General features: G+C 57.4%; 3 protein-coding genes across 5 annotated transcripts; 2 read left to right on the top strand and 1 right to left on the bottom strand.

The window, feature by feature from the left end:
* The first annotated feature begins 3,831 nt into the window (after positions 1 to 3,831).
* LOC142414114 (bromodomain-containing protein 8-like) lies at positions 3,832 to 8,929 on the top strand. The gene is made up of 7 exons (XM_075511015.1): positions 3,832 to 3,861; positions 3,904 to 4,185; positions 4,579 to 4,779; positions 6,097 to 6,242; positions 6,994 to 7,080; positions 7,506 to 7,574; positions 8,547 to 8,929. Exons 1-7 carry the CDS (start codon positions 3,832 to 3,834, stop codon positions 8,779 to 8,781), a joined length of 1,050 nt encoding a protein of 349 aa, XP_075367130.1. The 3' UTR covers positions 8,782 to 8,929.
* Positions 8,930 to 9,569: 640 nt separating this feature from the next.
* NHP2 (NHP2 ribonucleoprotein) lies at positions 9,570 to 11,056 on the top strand. The gene is made up of 4 exons (XM_075509991.1): positions 9,570 to 9,754; positions 9,846 to 9,915; positions 9,992 to 10,097; positions 10,796 to 11,056. Exons 1-4 carry the CDS (start codon positions 9,604 to 9,606, stop codon positions 10,919 to 10,921), a joined length of 453 nt encoding a protein of 150 aa, XP_075366106.1. The 5' UTR covers positions 9,570 to 9,603; the 3' UTR covers positions 10,922 to 11,056.
* A 592-nt stretch (positions 11,057 to 11,648) lies between these two features.
* On the bottom strand, positions 11,649 to 17,182 carry N4BP3 (NEDD4 binding protein 3). Of its 3 annotated transcripts, none has more exons than XM_075509847.1 (5): positions 17,038 to 17,182; positions 14,654 to 15,097; positions 13,877 to 14,431; positions 13,387 to 13,644; positions 11,649 to 13,159 (listed from the first exon to the last, which is right to left on the bottom strand). In XM_075509847.1, the coding sequence occupies exons 2-5, from the start codon at positions 15,065 to 15,067 to the stop codon at positions 12,587 to 12,589; spliced, it is 1,800 nt and encodes a 599-aa protein (XP_075365962.1). In that variant the 5' UTR covers positions 15,068 to 15,097; positions 17,038 to 17,182; the 3' UTR covers positions 11,649 to 12,586. The 3 variants fall into 3 exon arrangements, with proteins under 3 accessions (XP_075365962.1, XP_075365963.1, XP_075365964.1); XM_075509848.1 differs by lacking the exon at positions 17,038 to 17,182 and adding an exon at positions 16,887 to 17,031; XM_075509849.1 differs by lacking the exon at positions 17,038 to 17,182 and adding an exon at positions 16,117 to 16,597.
* Between the last annotated feature and the right edge of the window lie 634 nt (positions 17,183 to 17,816).

The raw sequence follows: 17,816 nt of genomic DNA, 5'->3' as shown, positions 1-17,816 counted from the left end.
GAGGAACCCTGTTTTTGTACAAGGGTGCATACCTGTGTTGAATATCTGCAAATATAACTCTCTTCCAGTTATCCATACAGCACACAGGCGCGGCAGAGCTTTGACATTAGAGACAATCCGTTAATCATGGGAATGTTGCATAGTGTTTGGGTGGAGGGGAAGATTCCCTGCTTGAGTGTGTGAGAATATGGTAGTGTTGTGATGAAACAGGAGATCTAACCATGAGAAGTTAAATACTACAGTCTTGTTAGAGCTTTCCTTAAGAGACCAATGTATTGAAATGCACCTTACATTCCTTCCCCAGAGATTTGTAAAGGGTACGCTAGTCAGAGTGAAAATCTCCTGTCATTCCAGCAGCTGTAGGCATGCTAGTATCTGGTTTCACACTGGAGCTTGTGAACTGTTTGTCTCCACTGGAAATAACAGTTCTTTCCCTCAGCAACATGGGTGCTTAACTGAGTTTTAAGTTCTTTCTGACAATTTTCAAGTCAGTTTCTTATTTTCTGCTCATATCACCTGTGAGTTGAAACTTGCATATTTTCTGCCCCCATGTCCTTCCAGAAGGAAAAAAAAATAAAAATAAAGCATTATCCTTCCTGATGCTTGCAGCCACTGGGAGTGGTCTACAGTTCCTTGTGCAGCATGTACAAGGCGCAGCTTTCTGACACACAAGTTGCAGGAAGCTGAGTCACTGCAATTAAGACCAGAGGGATTGTTACCTTACCTTGATTTTCACAAGTTTTGTGTTGAAATTGGTTGTGCCTGTTGTGTTGAGTCCCATGTTTGGCTGAGGTGTATTTCCACCAAGAATCGCTCTACATTTGATGCTAGAAATGTAGAATCCTTTGGTTTGCTTACTGGTTAATTTTCCTTCACTACTGAAATTGGGAACAAATTTCTGATTTGAATTTTTATGGCCTCAGTTTCCAGAGATTACTGGTTGTTAAGTTCATAGCACCAAAAGTTACAGGTTTCTTTTGGTTTCTGGTATTTTATGGAGTAATTTAAGTTGGAAGGGACCTCTGAGCATTTATCTAGTCCAAGCTGCTGCTCAAAGCAGGGCCAGCTTCAGAGGTAGATCAGGTTGCTCGGAGCCTTGTCTAGTCAACTTGTGAAAATCTCCAAGGATGGACAACTCGTTTCAGTGCTTACCCACCCTCACGGAGTAAACATTTATCTTATATCTAGTCTCAGTTTCCTTCAGTGCAGCTTGTCACTGCCTCCTCTCCTTTTGCTGTTAGCCACTGAGTTTGGCTCCATCTCCTTTGTAACACCTCTGCTCTGTCTTTGTCCATGTTGAACAACTGAAGTTGCAGCACGTGGGAGGACCTTTATCATGCCCACTAGTAATTCACTTTCATTATGGAAAGCACTGTTGTTCATTCCTACCCTTGGTTTCTTTTCTTAACCAGGTATTTTTCCCCTAAAGAGCCTTTTCTCTTGTCCCATGACATTTTAATAGCCTTTAATGATGTTTAAGATCTTTAAAAACCTGATACGATTTTCCTCTGCAGAGCCCTGTTGCCTCTTTCCCAATTCATCATCTCATGCTCTGACTACTAATTCTGTTGTTCCTAATACTTTGTTCTAATCTGTCTAGTGCAGAGCTCAGGCTTACAGTGCTGCATCTCACAACATCTACCCTTTTACAGGCAGATACAACAATTGCATCTTTCTGTTTTTCTTGTGCTGTGGCTAATTTAAATGACAGGTTACACAGCATAGGTTTGGTCATGTTATATTTAAGCTTCTTCAGGATTCATGAGTGAATCCCAACTGGTTCTAAGGTTTACTCCATCCCTCAAATTGTTCTAAAAGCTCCCTATTGACATTTAATTAGAAACAGTCTCTCAGACCCATCCCAAGAGAAAGTGTGTGATCTCCTCTGTGGCAACTGCTGATAATGATGATTAGTTTGGTTTTTCCAACTGGCCCTATTTTCCGCTGAGGTGTTTGGCACTGATCATGCGTCATTCCCACTGATCATCTGGCAGCTCTCTGCTTCTGATGTTTTTGATGAGGTTTGTTGTTGTTACTTGCTTTTATGTCTTTAGCAAATTGTTCTTCATTTTTTTTCTTTTTTTTTTTGCCTATTTTTTGTGGATTCTACATTTCATTTATTAGAGTTCAGGCTTTTATCATTTTTCTTGTTTTGACGTTTAAGTTCCTTTTAAAGGCTGTCTTTTTTATTTCAAACAGCTTTTTCTCGTATCAGCAAGGGTTGTGCGGTGTCTGATCTCTGCAAAGTGAACTAAAACTTTCCAATTGATAATGATTCCTTGCTGCTGACTTATGTAGCCAACATAATTAAGAACTGTCAGGCAGTTCTTAATTAAAAGTTGAAGTCTGTATCTTTTTGTCCCTTATTTTTTGTACAGAATTGATATGGAACCAAGCAGTCTGTAATTATTTCACTCATCCCGCTTGTCTTGCTCTAGTGCTGCTGTTCCGCTCTGCTGTCTTGAGTCTTCCAAGATTTAGTAAAACTGAACATAAGGCCGAAGATCTTTTTAATCAGTGCTTACACCCAAGTTCCCTGAGCTTCCTGATTTTACAATGCTTGTCCCGCTCAACTGAAGTACAGAAGGATGACCACAAGTGATTGGATTACCCTAGGCTAAGGCTTTTCTGTTCTTCAGCTGAGCTGCGGTGGCTGGTTCTGCATGTGCGGCCAGTTCTGCTGATGGTGCAGGAAAGCGCTTTAGGCATGGGGTTACTCTTCAGATGAAATCACAGTTTGCCCAACTCCTTCAGCTAGAAGCTGAGAGCAGGTAAGGTTATCTCTTACCTCATCAAATTTTATCTGCTTCCCCTGAAGTTAACTTTGAAACAGGTTTCAGAAGGACAGCCTTTTGGATCCTAGCTCTGCTTGTAAGTTCATAAAATAACCAAACAAGTTTTCTCATCCCAAACCTAATGGATTCCTTATTTCTCCCAGGTATGCACTGTAAGCTTTATTTGTAGCTGTGCTAGCCGTCCTGAGAATGCAAAAGGACGTCAGTGAGAAATGTGCTTGTTCAAAATTCTGGAAGAATTAGGTTGTACATAATTAACTGAAAACTCTAAAGACACTGCTAATTAATGCATAGAATTCTCCATAGGTACAGCATCAAGGCAGCTGAGTTCAGTGGCAAGATACAGGTTTTTCTAACAGCTTTTTACTGTTGTTACTGTGACTCTGCAAACAATTCCCCAGACTTAGAGAAATCATAGTGGACTCGTGCAGTAGAAGACACTTAGGCATGGACTAATGAACAGAGAGGAAATGAATGGTTTCTTCCTTCTTAAGAGAATGCTAACTTTTATCTTCTGAAATGTGTAGAACCGTCCCCTGTCAGTGTGTGACTGCGTGATTATAATTCCTCTGGCTCAGGTAGACAGTATATCACCATCCAGCTAAATCACATCTGTCACTTTCAAAACAAAGTTTCTGTGGTGTTTGTGATGTTATTTCCAGTATAAAAAGTTCTCACAGGGCAGCAAAGGGAATTTCAATGAGTTGTCCTCAGAGTCACTAGTTTTTCACAACTGTCAGCAGCTCAGGAGGCCTGGCATGACTTGGTTTTGAGCTTGCTGCTGGCTGCCTTTGGCACCTTAAACATCTAGTATATGACAAAGACACATGCTTCTAATCAGCCTAGCATCCCCCGAGCACAGTAACCTACCGATGCCCAGGCAGCACAGCAAAAGCACCAGAAAACCTGAAATTCAGTTAGTCTGAAATGGCAGTTAGTGTTGCAGAGCTACAGATCTGCCATGTGCTGTCAAGTGTGGGCTCAGGTGTAGGCATGGAGTCCTTCCTATGCTTCAGCTCTCTGAGTATGTCAGGAAATGAGCTGGGCTTTGCAGTTCTGGATCAGGGTAAAAAGAAATTGCTGTCTCACTCTTTATGTTTGTTTGCAGATGGGCCATGCCTGGGTGTGGTGGGAGTCTGAGACAGAGTCTCCCAGCGAGTCAGAGAACAGTGATTTCCAGTCGTTTCTCAGCTGGGATTCAAGCTTGGATCTGGATGTGGGGAGCTGGAGGAATACTGAAGAGGTGGCCATGGGGAAGCTAGAGGAAAGCAGCCGAGAGGCAGACCGTGAGCTGGAGTTCAGCGAGCCTCTCGGGGGGGATGATAGTGAAGACTACCAAAAGGGAGAGAGGCCATGTGAAGATGACAGTCTTCTCCAGTTCTTCTCAGAGGTAGGACTGTTTGGATGACATGAAAGTGGGCAGCATAGTTCAGGCCCTCCTGAAACAGGGTTTTCAGGGCCTCCACCATCCCTACACATAGAAACAGTCTGGGGGAGGAGCAGATGCCCCGAGTTCACTTGCTCCCTGTCCCAAGCCTAGCCCTTCCTCCCATTTTAAGCTGGCACCACAACCAGGCAGCTGCTTTGCCAGAACAGCTCACCCTAAAGCACAGAGATGCCAGTGAACTGACACTGTAATAACACAGGGCTTCATCAGAAGATTTTGCAAGGATTCCTAAAAATGGAAAGGCGTTCATGAGTGAAAGCAAAAATAGCATCTGTGCTGTTTATTTCTTCTTCCTTTTGCCTTCACAATTTGAAGCAATAAATATCTGTGTTGCAGGTAACCCAGATGATGGAACCTCTCCACATTAGCAGCAGAGAGTCATCACAGACCCAGTGGGATTATCGTGGCTCTGGGAAGCAGGGTGATGGGGAAGATATGAGGTGCCAGGAAAAGGCCACAGGGACAGCAGTCTCAGGAGCAGATGAAAGTCAACTACATGTCCTGGCAGATGAGAAAGAACACTTCCCAGGAAGAGAGGTAAGGGAGAGGTAGTCCTAAGAGAGCCTCTGGTCCTGGATGAGAGACAAGAGACCACGAAGGAAATCAGCTCTACAAGAGATGGGGAAGTCCCAGGTTCTGAGTGGGGAGATGGGGACACAGAGGAGGAGACAGCAGGGAAGGGAATGCAAAAGAAATGTATGAGGGGAATGATGTTTTTTATGCATGGATATGTATCTTTATGAACAGGAAGCTTGTTACAGATCAAACTCTCAGATGTGAGTTGGAGGAATTGCTCCCTGGCAGTGTAAAGGTGACTCATGAGAGCTAGCAGTCTGCTCTCAGGTTTAAGGCAAGACTGGAATACTTGCCTTGTTCTAATTGCTGTGCTATGCAGCACACAGCTTGGCTGGTTTCAGGCCCACGTGGCTGTGATAGCAATAACCATCTGCCCCTGGAGACTGTCATGTCTTGGAAGCAGGCGCTGTCTAGCCTGGGTTTACATCAGTCCTGTGTCTAGGGGGGCTGTGGGCTCCCACCAGCCTGCAAGGTGTTGCTGGGACAGGTAACATAGCAGTGGAAAAACAGTGCCATTTTTCCACACTCACATTTGTTCCTTTGCAGACTTAGACACTGGAGACAGAAATAACTTTCAGGGTTCTCTTACTTCGCCTGTTCAGCCATGACGGCGTTATTCCCAGCATTTCCCTCACAGTTCTCCCAGTGGTCAAAGCCAAACACAGCACAGTGTCCACTTTCTTCCTGTGGAGTCTGCTTCAGATCTGTTGAGGATTCTCAGGTGCCCCTGCACATAATCCCGCTTCTAGACTCCAAAAAGCCTCTCTCCCTGCACCTGTCACTGTCTACATTTTATTGGCAAATCACTACAACAACAGCAACACTCTCCTTCCTGGCTGAGTCTATTCTCTGTCACATTCATGTGGGAGTTTGTGAGGAAACAACCTTGTTGCACTCTAGGGGATCCTGTTACCTGTGTCTTGAGCTTTAACAAGCCTGAGGCAGTCTTACCTCAGCTCCCGATTGCCCTCTCATATCCATGACTCTTCCCAGAAAACCAGACGGACACAACACTGGGCACCAGTCAGCTCCACAGTGTTTGTGTTAGCCAGAGGTGGTTATGATCCAAGAGATCAGACCCAGCTGTTACTGGAGTGCTGGGCAGCACAATGAAGGTCTGAATAAGGTCAAACATAATCCTCCAGAATAACAGCGAGCTAGCTCCCAGCTGAGACTGGATGCAGTAAAGGGATGTGCAGCAGGCTGATTTCTAGATAAATGATTCAGGTGATGAGCTGCCATTTTAGACATACCTTCCTTTTCCTCTGTGCTCTTCAGGACAAGACTCAAGAGACACCTGGAGAACAAGCTTTAGGTGAGCTGCATCCACAGGAGATGAGTTATCAGGCCCAGGATCAAGATGATAGCGATAGCACCTCTGCAGCCCCCGTGCTGGACTCCACAAGCCCTGCCAACACACAGCTGTAAGTAGTTCATTCTGCTGTCTTGCAGGCGCAGCAGAACAGAGTTGTTTTTCTTGTCTCACATGAGAACAAGTGTATGGCACAGGTCACCTCCAGGAAGGTGAGATAGCCAAGGAGAACAGGAGGGAAGGAGGTAACTTCTGCTATCTCTGGATCTGCCAGCATTTTTCCTAAGGGCATTGATCCTAAGCTGAAGTGAGAAGAGTAGAGATTAAATAAGAGATTAAATGAAAAATATGTGTTTCCTCAAGGCAGCTAGGCCTTGTGTGAGCTGGGCATCATGCTTTGTCAGGCAGTGTCCAGTCCCACTCCTAAGAGAGGCATTACCAGCCTGCTTTAGGCAGGTGCAGGCGTGTCAGTCACATGCAGGCTCTGCCACATGTGCGATCACCTGGGCTGCCTTTCAAAGTAAAACAGTTTCTTGGAATGAGAAACTGAATAAAAACCACCTCAGTAAAGTTCTGAACTTCAGAGTAGCATGAGCTTTTCTGTCCAGCTTGATCCTGCCCTTTAGAGCTGCTCATCTCAGATCTTGTTTCTACCTGTTGCCCGGTAGAAACATCCCCCATTCTGGATTTTTAGTTGTGCATTCAGATGCAGAATGCTTCCACCATCTCACCCTGAGAGGTTTTGCATAGCTACAGCAAACGATCTCTGCACTTCATCCACCTGGATGTGGTGGGTGCTAGCAGAATTGCCACCTCCTACTTCGTCTTGAGTGCGATGATCTGGCAATATATTCCCTCCACAGGGTGCAGCTGAGCTGGGATAACCCCCTGCAGCATTTGCTCTTCAAAAGAACTCTCCTGTCCATCTGGAAAATGATAGCCAGTCACAGGTATGTGCGGGCAAAGGGTTGGATTGACATGGCTCCTGAACACATTGCCCTGAATTCCAGCTCCTATGTCATCCGGCCTTGTCCTCCCCTCCACGACAGTCACCACAGACTGGTTTGTCTCTCCATGGCTTTGCTTCTGGCTGTCCTTGCAGCAAGAACAGCTGCATGCTGCAAAGCTGGAGAGAACACCGCATACTTATTTCCTCTGCTTAATGTGGCAGAGCCCAAATGTTGCTTCCTACACAGCTGGCACAGCCAGCTTCAGCGAGGGGCTCAGCCTCCTCATGACAGCCACCGAATACTGGCTGTTGCTAATCCGCCGTGGCCCTCATGGCAAGCAGGGAGAGGCAAGCACTGGTCCGTGTTGTGATGTTGTCTTTGGTGGAGAGGCAGACAGAGGTCATTCTTTGTGCTTGTCCCTGTAGGTACAGTGGCCCATTCCTGAAGGCAGTGTCGGAGAAACAAGCCCCTGGATACAGGGATGTGGTAAAGAGGTGAGTTTGTGAAGGAAGTGCTTGCTAGTTGATTTCTCTCGGTTTTTTCCGTCTTCTCTATTTTCCAGAGGGCCAGTGGGATGGTTTCCTTCCTCCTTTTCCAGAGTTTGGCTGTCACCAGCATCTCCCACTGATTTCTTTTATTAAAACTCCTTTCCAGGTGATTAGAACCTGGAAGCTTGCACTGACTCTGGAGCTGATAGGAATTGTGCCTGCCCTTTGTTGGCATGGCATGGCCAACTTACTCCAGGCACAGTCCACGCAGCTGTAAAGCCCTGTCTGAGCAGGGGATTCAGCTTCTGCAGCTCAAGTCTCTTATCCCCATGCTGGAAGCGTGTGCCTCGGTCGATACCCTCTCTTCATCCACTGCTTGCTCCCCAGATGTTTTACTCTCAGTGGAGAAGTGGGTCATAAGAATATTTCCCAGAGAGATTAAGGGCATTTTTCAGAGCTGAATCATATTCTATTCTGGTCACAGTTGTCGTCTCTGCAGCCATTCATTTTCTCATTCTGTCAAAATAAGGGAAGTAATATTTATTCTCCGTCATGTTCCCCTTATCAGCACTGCTATTTTTGCTAGTGGCACCATTCGATTTTAAGGGGCTTTAATAGATACCTATTTTAGTAACTTTTCTTTCTCCACTAAGACCTGGACTGACTTCATGAAGACTAATTACTAGAATCGCGCTGCTTGCCTTCTCTGGAGCTCAACATCAAACTTTTTTTAGAGGTGACTGCTAATGACCTGCCAAGTTGATTGGACAGCAAGTGTCGCATTGGCTAAACTTACTTTGTCTGACTTAGAAGAAAAACATTTCTCACTCCTTCTCTTTGTCCTGAACAATAACATTGATTGAAAATAGCTGTGCTTTCAGGGCCACACTGAAATGAGAATAAGCATGTTCATGCAGAGCCTGAAGAATGCCTGGCCCTGGGTTGCAATTTAATTCTCCTTCTGTCTGTCTTTTGTAGACCCATGGATTTAACCAGCATAAAGAGAAGACTGTCAAAGGGACACATTCAGTCCATGATCCAGTTCCAGCGTGACCTCATGCTCATGTTCCAGAACGCAGTGATGTACAACAGCTTCAACCACCACGTGTACCGCATGGCCATGGAGATGCAGCGAGAGGTCTTGGAGCAGCTGCACATGTTGGGTGAAGCCCTCCTGTGCTCAAGGGACAGGCTGGGGTGGGGGAGAAGGTAACAAGCCACGTCTGAGGCCTGTTTCTTTTGGAGCAGTGTTGTCTCCCTGGCTCAAGAGGTCTGCTGGGGCAGATGGGTCTGCTGGGGATGTGCTGACACTGCAGCCATGGCCTTCGGCAGACCTAGTTATCCTCCAGTGGTGCCTGCCAGGTTGATGGGATAAGGAACAAAGCAGTTTCTAGGAGGGGCACCAGAAGGGAAACCTCCCTTCTTCCCTGGGAAAGCCCTGCAGTGAGAAAAGGTTCCCTGGGACAAAAAAAAGGGGAGAAAATAATCTTTGTGACCAGTTGGGATGAATCGCAGCCCAGCCCTGTGAAGGTGGCTGGCTGTACACCCGGGGCGCTGCAGTAGAGCTCTGTTGTCCACAGCCTTCCCTGTACGTTTGCGGCGTTGCTGTGTTGGGGTTCGGATCGGGTTGAGCGTGGCCGCCCCATGCCGCCTCAGGCCGAGAGAGCAGTCGCAGCCCCACGGTGCTCCAGCCTGCGCCCACTGGGGAGCCCAGCGCCGACCTCCCCCAGTAAAGGCCCGTGTTGAAAGCTTGTCCCCGCGTGTTTGACACCCCAGCCTGGGGGGGGGAGGGGGGGGGGGGGGTAGCGGGGCGCGGGGAGCCCGGGGGCGAGGGGCCTCGGGCTGCGGGGGCGGCCGGCAGGGGGCCGGGGGCCGGCGGGGCGGCGGGCGGGAAGGCGCCGCTCGCCATTGGCCGGTGCGGTGGGCTGGCAGCGGCTGAGGGGGTTGCCGATTGGCTGGTAAAGAACCGGCAGTGTTGGTTACGCCTCCCGGGCCGCGCGTGCCCCGGAAGCGGAAGCGCGCGAGCGGCGCGGCCATGGCGCGGGAGAAGCAGCCGGAGGCGGCGGCGGAGGCGGAGGGGACTCCCGAGCGCTCCTACCGGGAGCAGCTCGACTACCTGAACCCCATCGCCCAGCCGCTCGCCTCCCGCAAGCTGACGCGCAAACTCTACAAGTGCATCAGGAAAGGTCTGACTGGCACCGGGAGCGGGGCATGGCGGGGGCGGGACCGGGCCGGGCCGTGGCGGCGCAGCCCCCTCACGGTGTGATTCTCTTGCAGCGGCCAAGCACAAGCAGATCCGTCGCGGTGTGAAGGAGGTCCAGAAGTTCATCAACAAGGGCGAGAAGGGGTAAGCGCTGCCCCCGCCCCGCTGCCCCGGCATGGCCCGGCCCCGCCCGGCCGCTGACACGGGCTTTCCCCTGCAGGATCACGGTGCTGGCCGGCGACACGCTGCCTATCGATGTGTACTGCCACATCCCCATCATGTGCGAGGACAGGAGCCTCCCCTACGCATATGTCCCCTCCAAATCGGTAAGGGGCTGGGGCTGCGCAGCCGGGAGGAACCAGCCCCAGCGAGAGGGAAGCCGGTGGGGCAGCACCCGGCCCGGGCTGTGACGGGAGCCTTCCCGGGGAGGCGCAAAAATCTGGTGCCTGAGTAAAGCACCCGGTGCTTGTCCGTGGCCAGGGCACGAGAGAGACAAGTGGCCGTGGCGCAGATGGAGGATTGTTTCACTGTGGGACCGCAGAACCGTTTCCCCAGTCGAGTCCCGGCAGCATTTGGGGACGGGAGCTCTCTGGGATGTGTTTTCCCCCCATAGTTGTGAGCCGGGACCTGGCTGCTTGCAAGAAACAAGACACTGGCCAAGGTGTGGTGTTGGTGGGACGCCCTCCCCTTTGTAGACTGGAAGTTGGGGGGGGGGGCGGTGTCTTTGGGACTTTGCCCCCAGTGCAGGCAGCTCTGCAGACCCTGGCTCCCCGTCCTGGGGAAGGAGTACAGTGCGTGAGGCAGGTGCCAGCCCCACGCTCCGCTTCCGGGATGTAGGAGAGAAGCTGGGAGAAGGGTTCTTAAACCCAGCACGAGTCCGGAGGGCTTGGGCTTGAGGGGCTGGCAGAGACGTCTTCCCTGCGCTAGACCAGGGCACGAAGCCTGTTGGCTGGGTGTCAGGCCTCCCCTCTCAGGGGGACCCGGCCCCCCCAGCCTCCCCCACGGCCTCGCTCTGTTCCCACAGGACCTGGGAGCCGCAGCCGGCTCGAAGCGCCCGACGTGCGTTATCATGATCAAGCCCCACGAGGAGTACCAGGAGACCTACGATGAGTGCCTGGGGGAGGTGGAGGCCCTGCCCCTGCCGCTGTGAAGAGCCGGGGATGGGCTGCGCCCCGCGGGGCGCTGGTGGCAGGTCCGCGGTCCCCTGCCTGTGGGGCCGTGTCCCCCTGTTTGTGGGGACGCTGTGAGCGCTGCGAGAGTGAATAAAGGTGTCTGTGGCTTTGTAGGACGCGGTCCCGGCCCTCCGTGCGGGGGTGGGTGTGCGGGGGGCAGCCCCGGCCCGGCGGCGGGGGGCTGGCACGGCTGGCGACCGCCGCGCCGCCAGGGGGCGTCCGCGCTCCGGCCCGAGGGGTGGGGAGACGCTCGTTCCCGAGAGGGACCGCTCCCGCGGGGGGCGGGGGTGTGTCCAGGCGTCGTTGGGCGGGCAAACCATCCCGCGGCGGGAGGGGGGGGGGGGGGCGGACTGTGTCCTCTGGGGGGTGGGGTGTCCTGGCCGGGTTAAACCATGTGGCGGGGGAGGTGAGGCCTATCCCGGCGGCAGCGCCCCGGGAGCCAGTCCGCCCGCCCCCGCGGGGCCCAGCCGGTCGCGCAGGCCTCGGCCCTGCCGTGACTCAGCCGGCTGCAATGCCCCAGCTGGTTGTGCCGCCAGCCTCGACGCGGCGGCTCCCCGGCAGGCCGGGTGGGCGCTGGGGCGGGGGGACCCCAGAGGGAGGTGGGCCCAGCAGGGCCCAGGCCAGCCCGCACACCCCCCTTGCGTGGCTGAGAGCCCCTGGTAACCCCGCCGCGCTGGAGGAAAGCAAAGGCAGAGGCCAGAAGAATGAAATCCGGGTTTATTGCAGGAAAGGCCGAGGAGAGCTGGGCCGGGCCCGGCCTTCACGTGGCTCCGCTGTTACAGGCACAGAGCAGGGCTCCTTCCAGCGCCTCTCGACCTGCTCTCCCCCAGCACTGGCTCAGCTACTCACCCACCCTGAGAGGGGCGATGTGGGGCTACCCCAGCCTGTTCCCCCCAGCTTGGGGAGCATCCCAGCCCCCTTTCCCCTCCCCAAAGGCAGTGTGGCAGGGCACCAGGTTCCCATCCCTCCTTGCACAAGGCACTCACCCCTCTCAGCTCAAGGGCTCCCTGCAGGGAAGCTGCATTAATCATTCTCCATTACAGAGCAGCCCCAATACTGGTGACATGGAAAGCCCAAACAGAGGTGCTGGGGCAGCTGCCCCCCTCCCAGCAGTACCAGCACTTGTCAGGCTTTCCTCCTCTGCCTTCCCAGTGGCACCAACAGAGACCGGTACAGGCACAGGGCACCGCCACACCGCCAGCTCCAGGACCCTGCTGACAGGGCAGCTGCTGCAAGCAGCAGCTGGAACCCCCACAGCAAGGCCACGGGGTTGGGGACAGGGCTTGAGCCTCTCCTTAGCAAGACATTAAGTTACTGGGTTGTAGGGAACAGGGGCGGCAGGGAATGTCTCACAGGGCGCTTGGTTTCTGCCCCATGGCAGAAGGAATCACAGGGCAAACGCTCCTGGAGTCAGAGCACGGGGCACATGCAAGACCCCCACCCTGGCACAGATGACCCCCCCATCTCCAGAGACCCCCCCTAGAAGGGCCTGAAGCACTGCAAGAAGGAAAAGCTCCCTTGTCGCTATCAGTCCTTCTCCCCAGGGCAGCACCGAGCAGCCGGTCCTCGTGCAGACCCTGAGATCGTCCCGTTGCAGCAGCAAGAGACTTTCCCCCTTCACAGTCCCACCAGCATCCTGCCGCTCAGATCTTTGAGGACTCCACCCGCTCGATCCACGGTGAGTCGGCCCCGACGTCCCTGGGCTCTGACCGCAGCTGCCGCAGCTCCCGCTCCAGCGCCTGGCTCCGGTGGTACATCTCCATGTAGCTGGCCTGGAGCTCCCGCTGGTACCGCAGCACCTTCTCCTTCTCCTCCTGCCAGGTTTTCCTCTCCAGCTCAAAGTTCACAGCCTGCAGCTGGCCCTGGCGCCGCTCCCGGAGCAGCTCTGCCCACAGCCACTCCACCTGCCGCTCCAGGGGCTCCGCCGTGTCGCTGTGAAGGCCCCGGCACTTGGAGTCATCAGTTTCGCAGCCAGGGAAGTCCTGGCACACCGGCATGGGGTCATCGCCCAGCGGCAGCGAGGCGCCAGGTTCTGTGGGGCTCTGGAAGGAGTCTGCCAGTTGTGCCAGCTGGGAGTCCCTGGCCTGGACCTCCGCCTTGGCCTCCCGCAGCTGCGTCTTCAGGCTGAAGATCTCGCCCAGCTTCTGAGCCATCTCCTCCTGGGTGTCCCGGAGCTGCTGCTTCAGCAGGGAGATCTCCGCTGCCTTCTGGCACACCTGCAGGGCACGGGCGAGGCGTGAAGGAAGGGTTGGAGGAGCAGGACCCCAGGGGTGGCAGCACCCCAGGCTGTCACCACAGCATCCCTGGGACACCACGAGCATCACACCTGGCTTGTCCCCCTCAGTCCTGTGGCCATGAGTGACACCAGAGCAGGGAACTGCTGCCCCCGTCCTGGCTCCACGGCCAGGAGGGTGGCAAGAGAGAGGGAAGGAAGGGGACTCACCTCCCACTTGGTCTCCTCCAGCTTGGGGCTGCCGCGCTCGCCCTGGGGCTGCCGGAGCTTGGACTCCTCACACTGGCACTGCTGCATGCTCAGCTCCTCCTGCAGCCGCTTCTTCTCCTGCTGCGCCTTGTAGAGCTGCAGCTGCAGCGCCCGCTGCCCACGCTGCGCCTGCTGCGTCACCTGCTGCAGCCGGGCCATGTACATCTGCTTCAGATCCTCCAGCTCGTCCAGCCACAGCCGCTGCTTGTCCTCAAACGCCTGCCAGCACAGGTGGATGCTGGTGAGGGTCCATAGCCTGCCCCAGCACAGGGCAGCCCCAGGGAGGGATCCCAGAAGGTCCTGTGATGTTGGGTCCTCCCGCACTTGGACACTCCCAGCCCATCGCCCACCACAGCAGGACACCAGCTCCTTCACCGCTCCTTCCACCCAGGCACCGCTGCCCCACACCCCTGCCCAGGGCACCCAGCGCAGCCCCAGCCCCACGGCTCACCTGCGTGAAGGGGTCTTCAGTCTCGCTAAGGCTCCTCTTGAGCTGCCGCAGCTCTCCTCCTGTCTCCTGCAGCCGGTCCTCCAGCTGCTTTACCGCATCCTCCAGCGAGTAGGTGAACTCGTAGGGTGGCGGGGGCTCCCCGGGGCTCTGCAGCCGGCTCAGCGTGGCCATGCTTTTGCAAGACAGGGGCACCTTCTCAGGGGCCAGGGGGTCCCTGGGGCTCCGGGAGACCCTGTCCAAGGAGCCCCCGATGTGGTTGATGTGGCCCATGGAGGCGCTGAACTGGCTCTGGGCAGGCTTGAGGCGGGAGCCATAGGAAGGGAAGCTCTGGATGGAGTTGTGGCTGGAGTCGGAGGCCTCATCCAGGCTGATGGCGTGGAGCAGGTGGGTGCGGAGCGGGCCGTGCTGCGAGGCCGCTGTGCTGCTCTGCGACAGCAGCGTGTGCAGGCTCCCATTGCTCTTGGACAGCTTCTGCCCCTTGGACGAGGACAGGCCCTGCATGGAGACCAGCCCCTTCCCAGCTACCGCCTTGAAGGCCGAGGGCCTGATACGGCACTGAAAAACAAGAGCGGGGTGAGGGTGAGCCCAACAGCCCCCACCAGCACACACAGGCGCCTGGAGCCAGGGAGAACCCGCTCGCTCCCAGCCCCATAGCCCTGGACATCCTCAAATCCCCACATCCCATCCAGGGCACAGACTGTTCTGCTCCAGCCCCATCCTCTCGCAGAGCAGGACATATTTCAGGGCCCAGCATGGCGCCCAGAGCCACAGCCTCACCTTGTCAAAGCGGCCCCTCTCGGGCAGGGAGCTCTTGGAGAAGTCGGCCCCACGGTGATGCTCCCGGGAGCAGCGCTCGGGGGACCGGTTCTCACGGTCACTCTCATAGTCCCGCTTGTAGCAGGCGCCTGACGTCTGGTGCTTCCGCTCCAACCGTGTCTCCTTCTTGGCCCCGTGCAGGTAGCCAAAGAGCTCCCGCTGGCTCGGCCCCTTCCGCAGCAAGCCGTCGGGCTGCCGAAGCCCCCGTGAGCCCCCCAGCGGGGCCCGCAGCTCCAGGGGGGACAGATCCTGCTTCTCCACCAGGCTGCCCACGCTGCCCATGCTGCCGACGACACCGACAGGCTCTGAGGAGAGGTAGGTGCCGAGGACACGGGTGTCGGGCTCACAGGTCACAGGACCCTGTGCTGCTGCCATGGAGAATTAGAGAAAAGCCCGGTACCAGCACTGCCGAAGGAGAGACAAAGTCAGCAACGCCGTGCAGCCGGGACTTCAAGCCCTCCCAGCACCCCCTTTCCCAGCTGGCCCCAAGGACCAACCTGGGCTCCAGGTGCTGGGAGAGACCCGCCAGGGCCCGGGCAGCTCCCCAGGGGACCCAGGAGCCGAGCGAGCAGGGCACCGGCACGCAGCATGCAGCGGGGTGGGGGCCCCCCCCTGCCGCCCCCCCCTGCCGCCCCCCTCCATGGTGGAGCGCCTCCCTCCCACACCCAGCCCCACCTCCCGCCTGCGGCCAGGGCCGCCACCAAAACAGGCACCTGCCGCCCAGCCAGGCGGGCGAGTTCGGGAGCCGGCAGCACCTGCCCGGGCCTGGCGCCAGCCCTGGCCCGACAGCACCGAGCCACCCTGCTGGGACCTCAGGGTCCAGACACCCTCCGGAGACCTCCCCAAAATGACCCTAGGGATGCCCAGGGCTTTGGCTCAGCCTCCCCAGGGTGCGCAGGGAACGGGCACCTCTCCTGCCCCACAGGGAGTCTTCCCGCACGGCATGGGTTCCCGCACCACGCGGGGCGAGCTCCCAAGCCCTCCCCACGGCCCCACTCCATCCACAGGAGCTCCCACCCCAACACCGGGCAGGGAAGAGGCGGCCACAGCCCGGCTGCTGTGTGCGTGCGGGGGACCCCATGGCCGGACACGGTGGGAGGGAGGCGGGAAGGGGCAGGATGTGCACGGGACAATGCAGCTTCCCGTGCAGGTGGCCGGGGGTGGAAGGACGCGAGGATGCCTTTGGCCTCGACTCCAGCTCCCCAGCGCCGGGGAGGGGGACGATGGCTCTCGCAGCCCTTCGCAGGCAGCCCCGGCGGAGGGGACACGGCGGAGCGTGGCAGGGGCGAGGCAGAGCCCCCTCCGCGGCTCCCAGCCTCGCCGAGGGCTCGCAGGCCGGGTTACACCCAGGAAGCTGCCCTGGTTCTCAGCACCACGCGCCGGGTAAACAAACACCCCGCTTTTAATTGCTGCCACGCACAAACCTGTCTGACAGCTCCCGGCCTGCGCTGTCACCTCCCTCTGCGAGCCCAGCACCTGCTCTGGGCATCGGCACCCCACGAAGGGCAGCAAGGATGGACCCGCTGGGAGGGTCTGGGCTGCCTGTGATGCCACCAGGCGTGCACGGGGCTGGGGGACATGGATGTCCCCGGGGGGGGAAGCTTGCAGCATCCAGCCCCCAGCACCAGGGCATCCGCCGGGAGCAGCTCGGCCGAGCCCCGCAGCAGCTCCTCCCGGCACAGGCGGCCGAGGAAGTAGGTCAGGTTGTGGGAGGTTTGGGAAGCGCCGGGGGAGCCCAAAGGTGTCCTGCCTGCGGCGGGAAGGGTGTCACCCCCCAGGCGGCAAAACACCGGTCCGGCCAGCCTGGCTCCTTCCCGGGGTGGCGGACGAGATCTGGTCTCAACCCCAGCCGTGCCCCCGTCGAGCCCTGCCCGGGCAGGATACGGCCACAAACCCTTTCCCATCCCCTCCGGGCCTGAACCGGGGGGGCTGCGGGGAGGCGCAGGGGGGGCTGCGGGGAGGCGGGCGCGGGTTCCCCGCGCCCGCCTCCCCGCAGCCCCCCCTGCGCCTCCCCGCAGCCCCCACCGAGCCCGGCCGGAATTTCCGGCACGGAGAAGGCGGAGGGGGAGGTCGGTCCCCAGGGCCGGGCCCGGCCGAGCGCGCTGCAGCCCGGAACAAAGCACCGCACGGCGGAGAGCACCGGGGAAGGGGAGGGGCGCACCGGGACGCACCGCGGGGGCTCAGCGGGGTTCACCGGGAGGAGCAGCAGGGCGCACCGGGAAGCGCACCGGGATTCCCCGGGAAGCGCACCGGAGGTCGCCGGGGAGGGCGCACCGGGAGGCGCATCGGGGCTCCCCGGGAGACGCACCGGAGCTCCCCGGGAGGCGCACCGGGCCCGCACTCACCATGCCGGCGGCGCGGCGATCCCGCTCGGCTCCTCTCCCCGCTCCTTCCCTCGCCGTGTTTGAACGCGCCCCTCGGCCGCGGCCGCGCGGGCAGCGGGCGGAGCCGGCACCGGCAAATCGCGGCGCGGAGGCGGGCGGCGGCGGCACGGTGGGGCGGGGAGGAGGAGGAGGAAGGGGGACGGCCCGGCCGTGCCCACCGGCGGGGTGGGGCGGTGCCCGGGGCGGGCTGGCTGCGTGCAGCGCCGAGCACCCCTTGCGCAAACCCCCAGCGCCGGGAGACCCCCGCAAACCCCTCAGCTGCAGACCCGGGACCGGCAGCAGCCGCTCCAGCCGCCAGCCGGCCCCCGGTGGCCCTCACCGTGGCGGGGGGCTGGTAGGAACAGGCTATATCGCCCACCCCGGCCGCGGGCTGGGCTGCCGGGGCAGGAGAGAAGCGTTTTGCTCGGCCTCGTTGGCTGCACCAAGCCCCCGCGGAGGGGAGAGGGGTCTCGGCTCCGTGGGACACGCTCTGCACCCTCCTCTTGCAGGACAGCCCCCTGTCCCCCTGCCACAGCACCCACGGGTGTGCAGGAGCCGCGGGAGGTGCCTGTGCTGCACAGCAAACTCCACAGGCCACCATGGGCACATGGAGTACCCCCGTGGGGCTGCCACCCGCCCCAGCACCAGTGAGACACGACACGCTTCATCCCTTTGCATCAGCCCCACCACCGGCCGGGAGCCGGTTTTGTCACTCGCCGCCCCTGCAGCGTGCCAGGCACATGGAGCAGGGATCCTGGCAC

The sequence above is a fragment of the Mycteria americana genome, chromosome 8, assembly GCF_035582795.1.
Source record: "Mycteria americana isolate JAX WOST 10 ecotype Jacksonville Zoo and Gardens chromosome 8, USCA_MyAme_1.0, whole genome shotgun sequence".
NCBI classification, from domain to species: domain Eukaryota; kingdom Metazoa; phylum Chordata; class Aves; order Ciconiiformes; family Ciconiidae; genus Mycteria; species Mycteria americana.
This window is presented reverse-complemented; position numbering and strand designations above follow the sequence as displayed.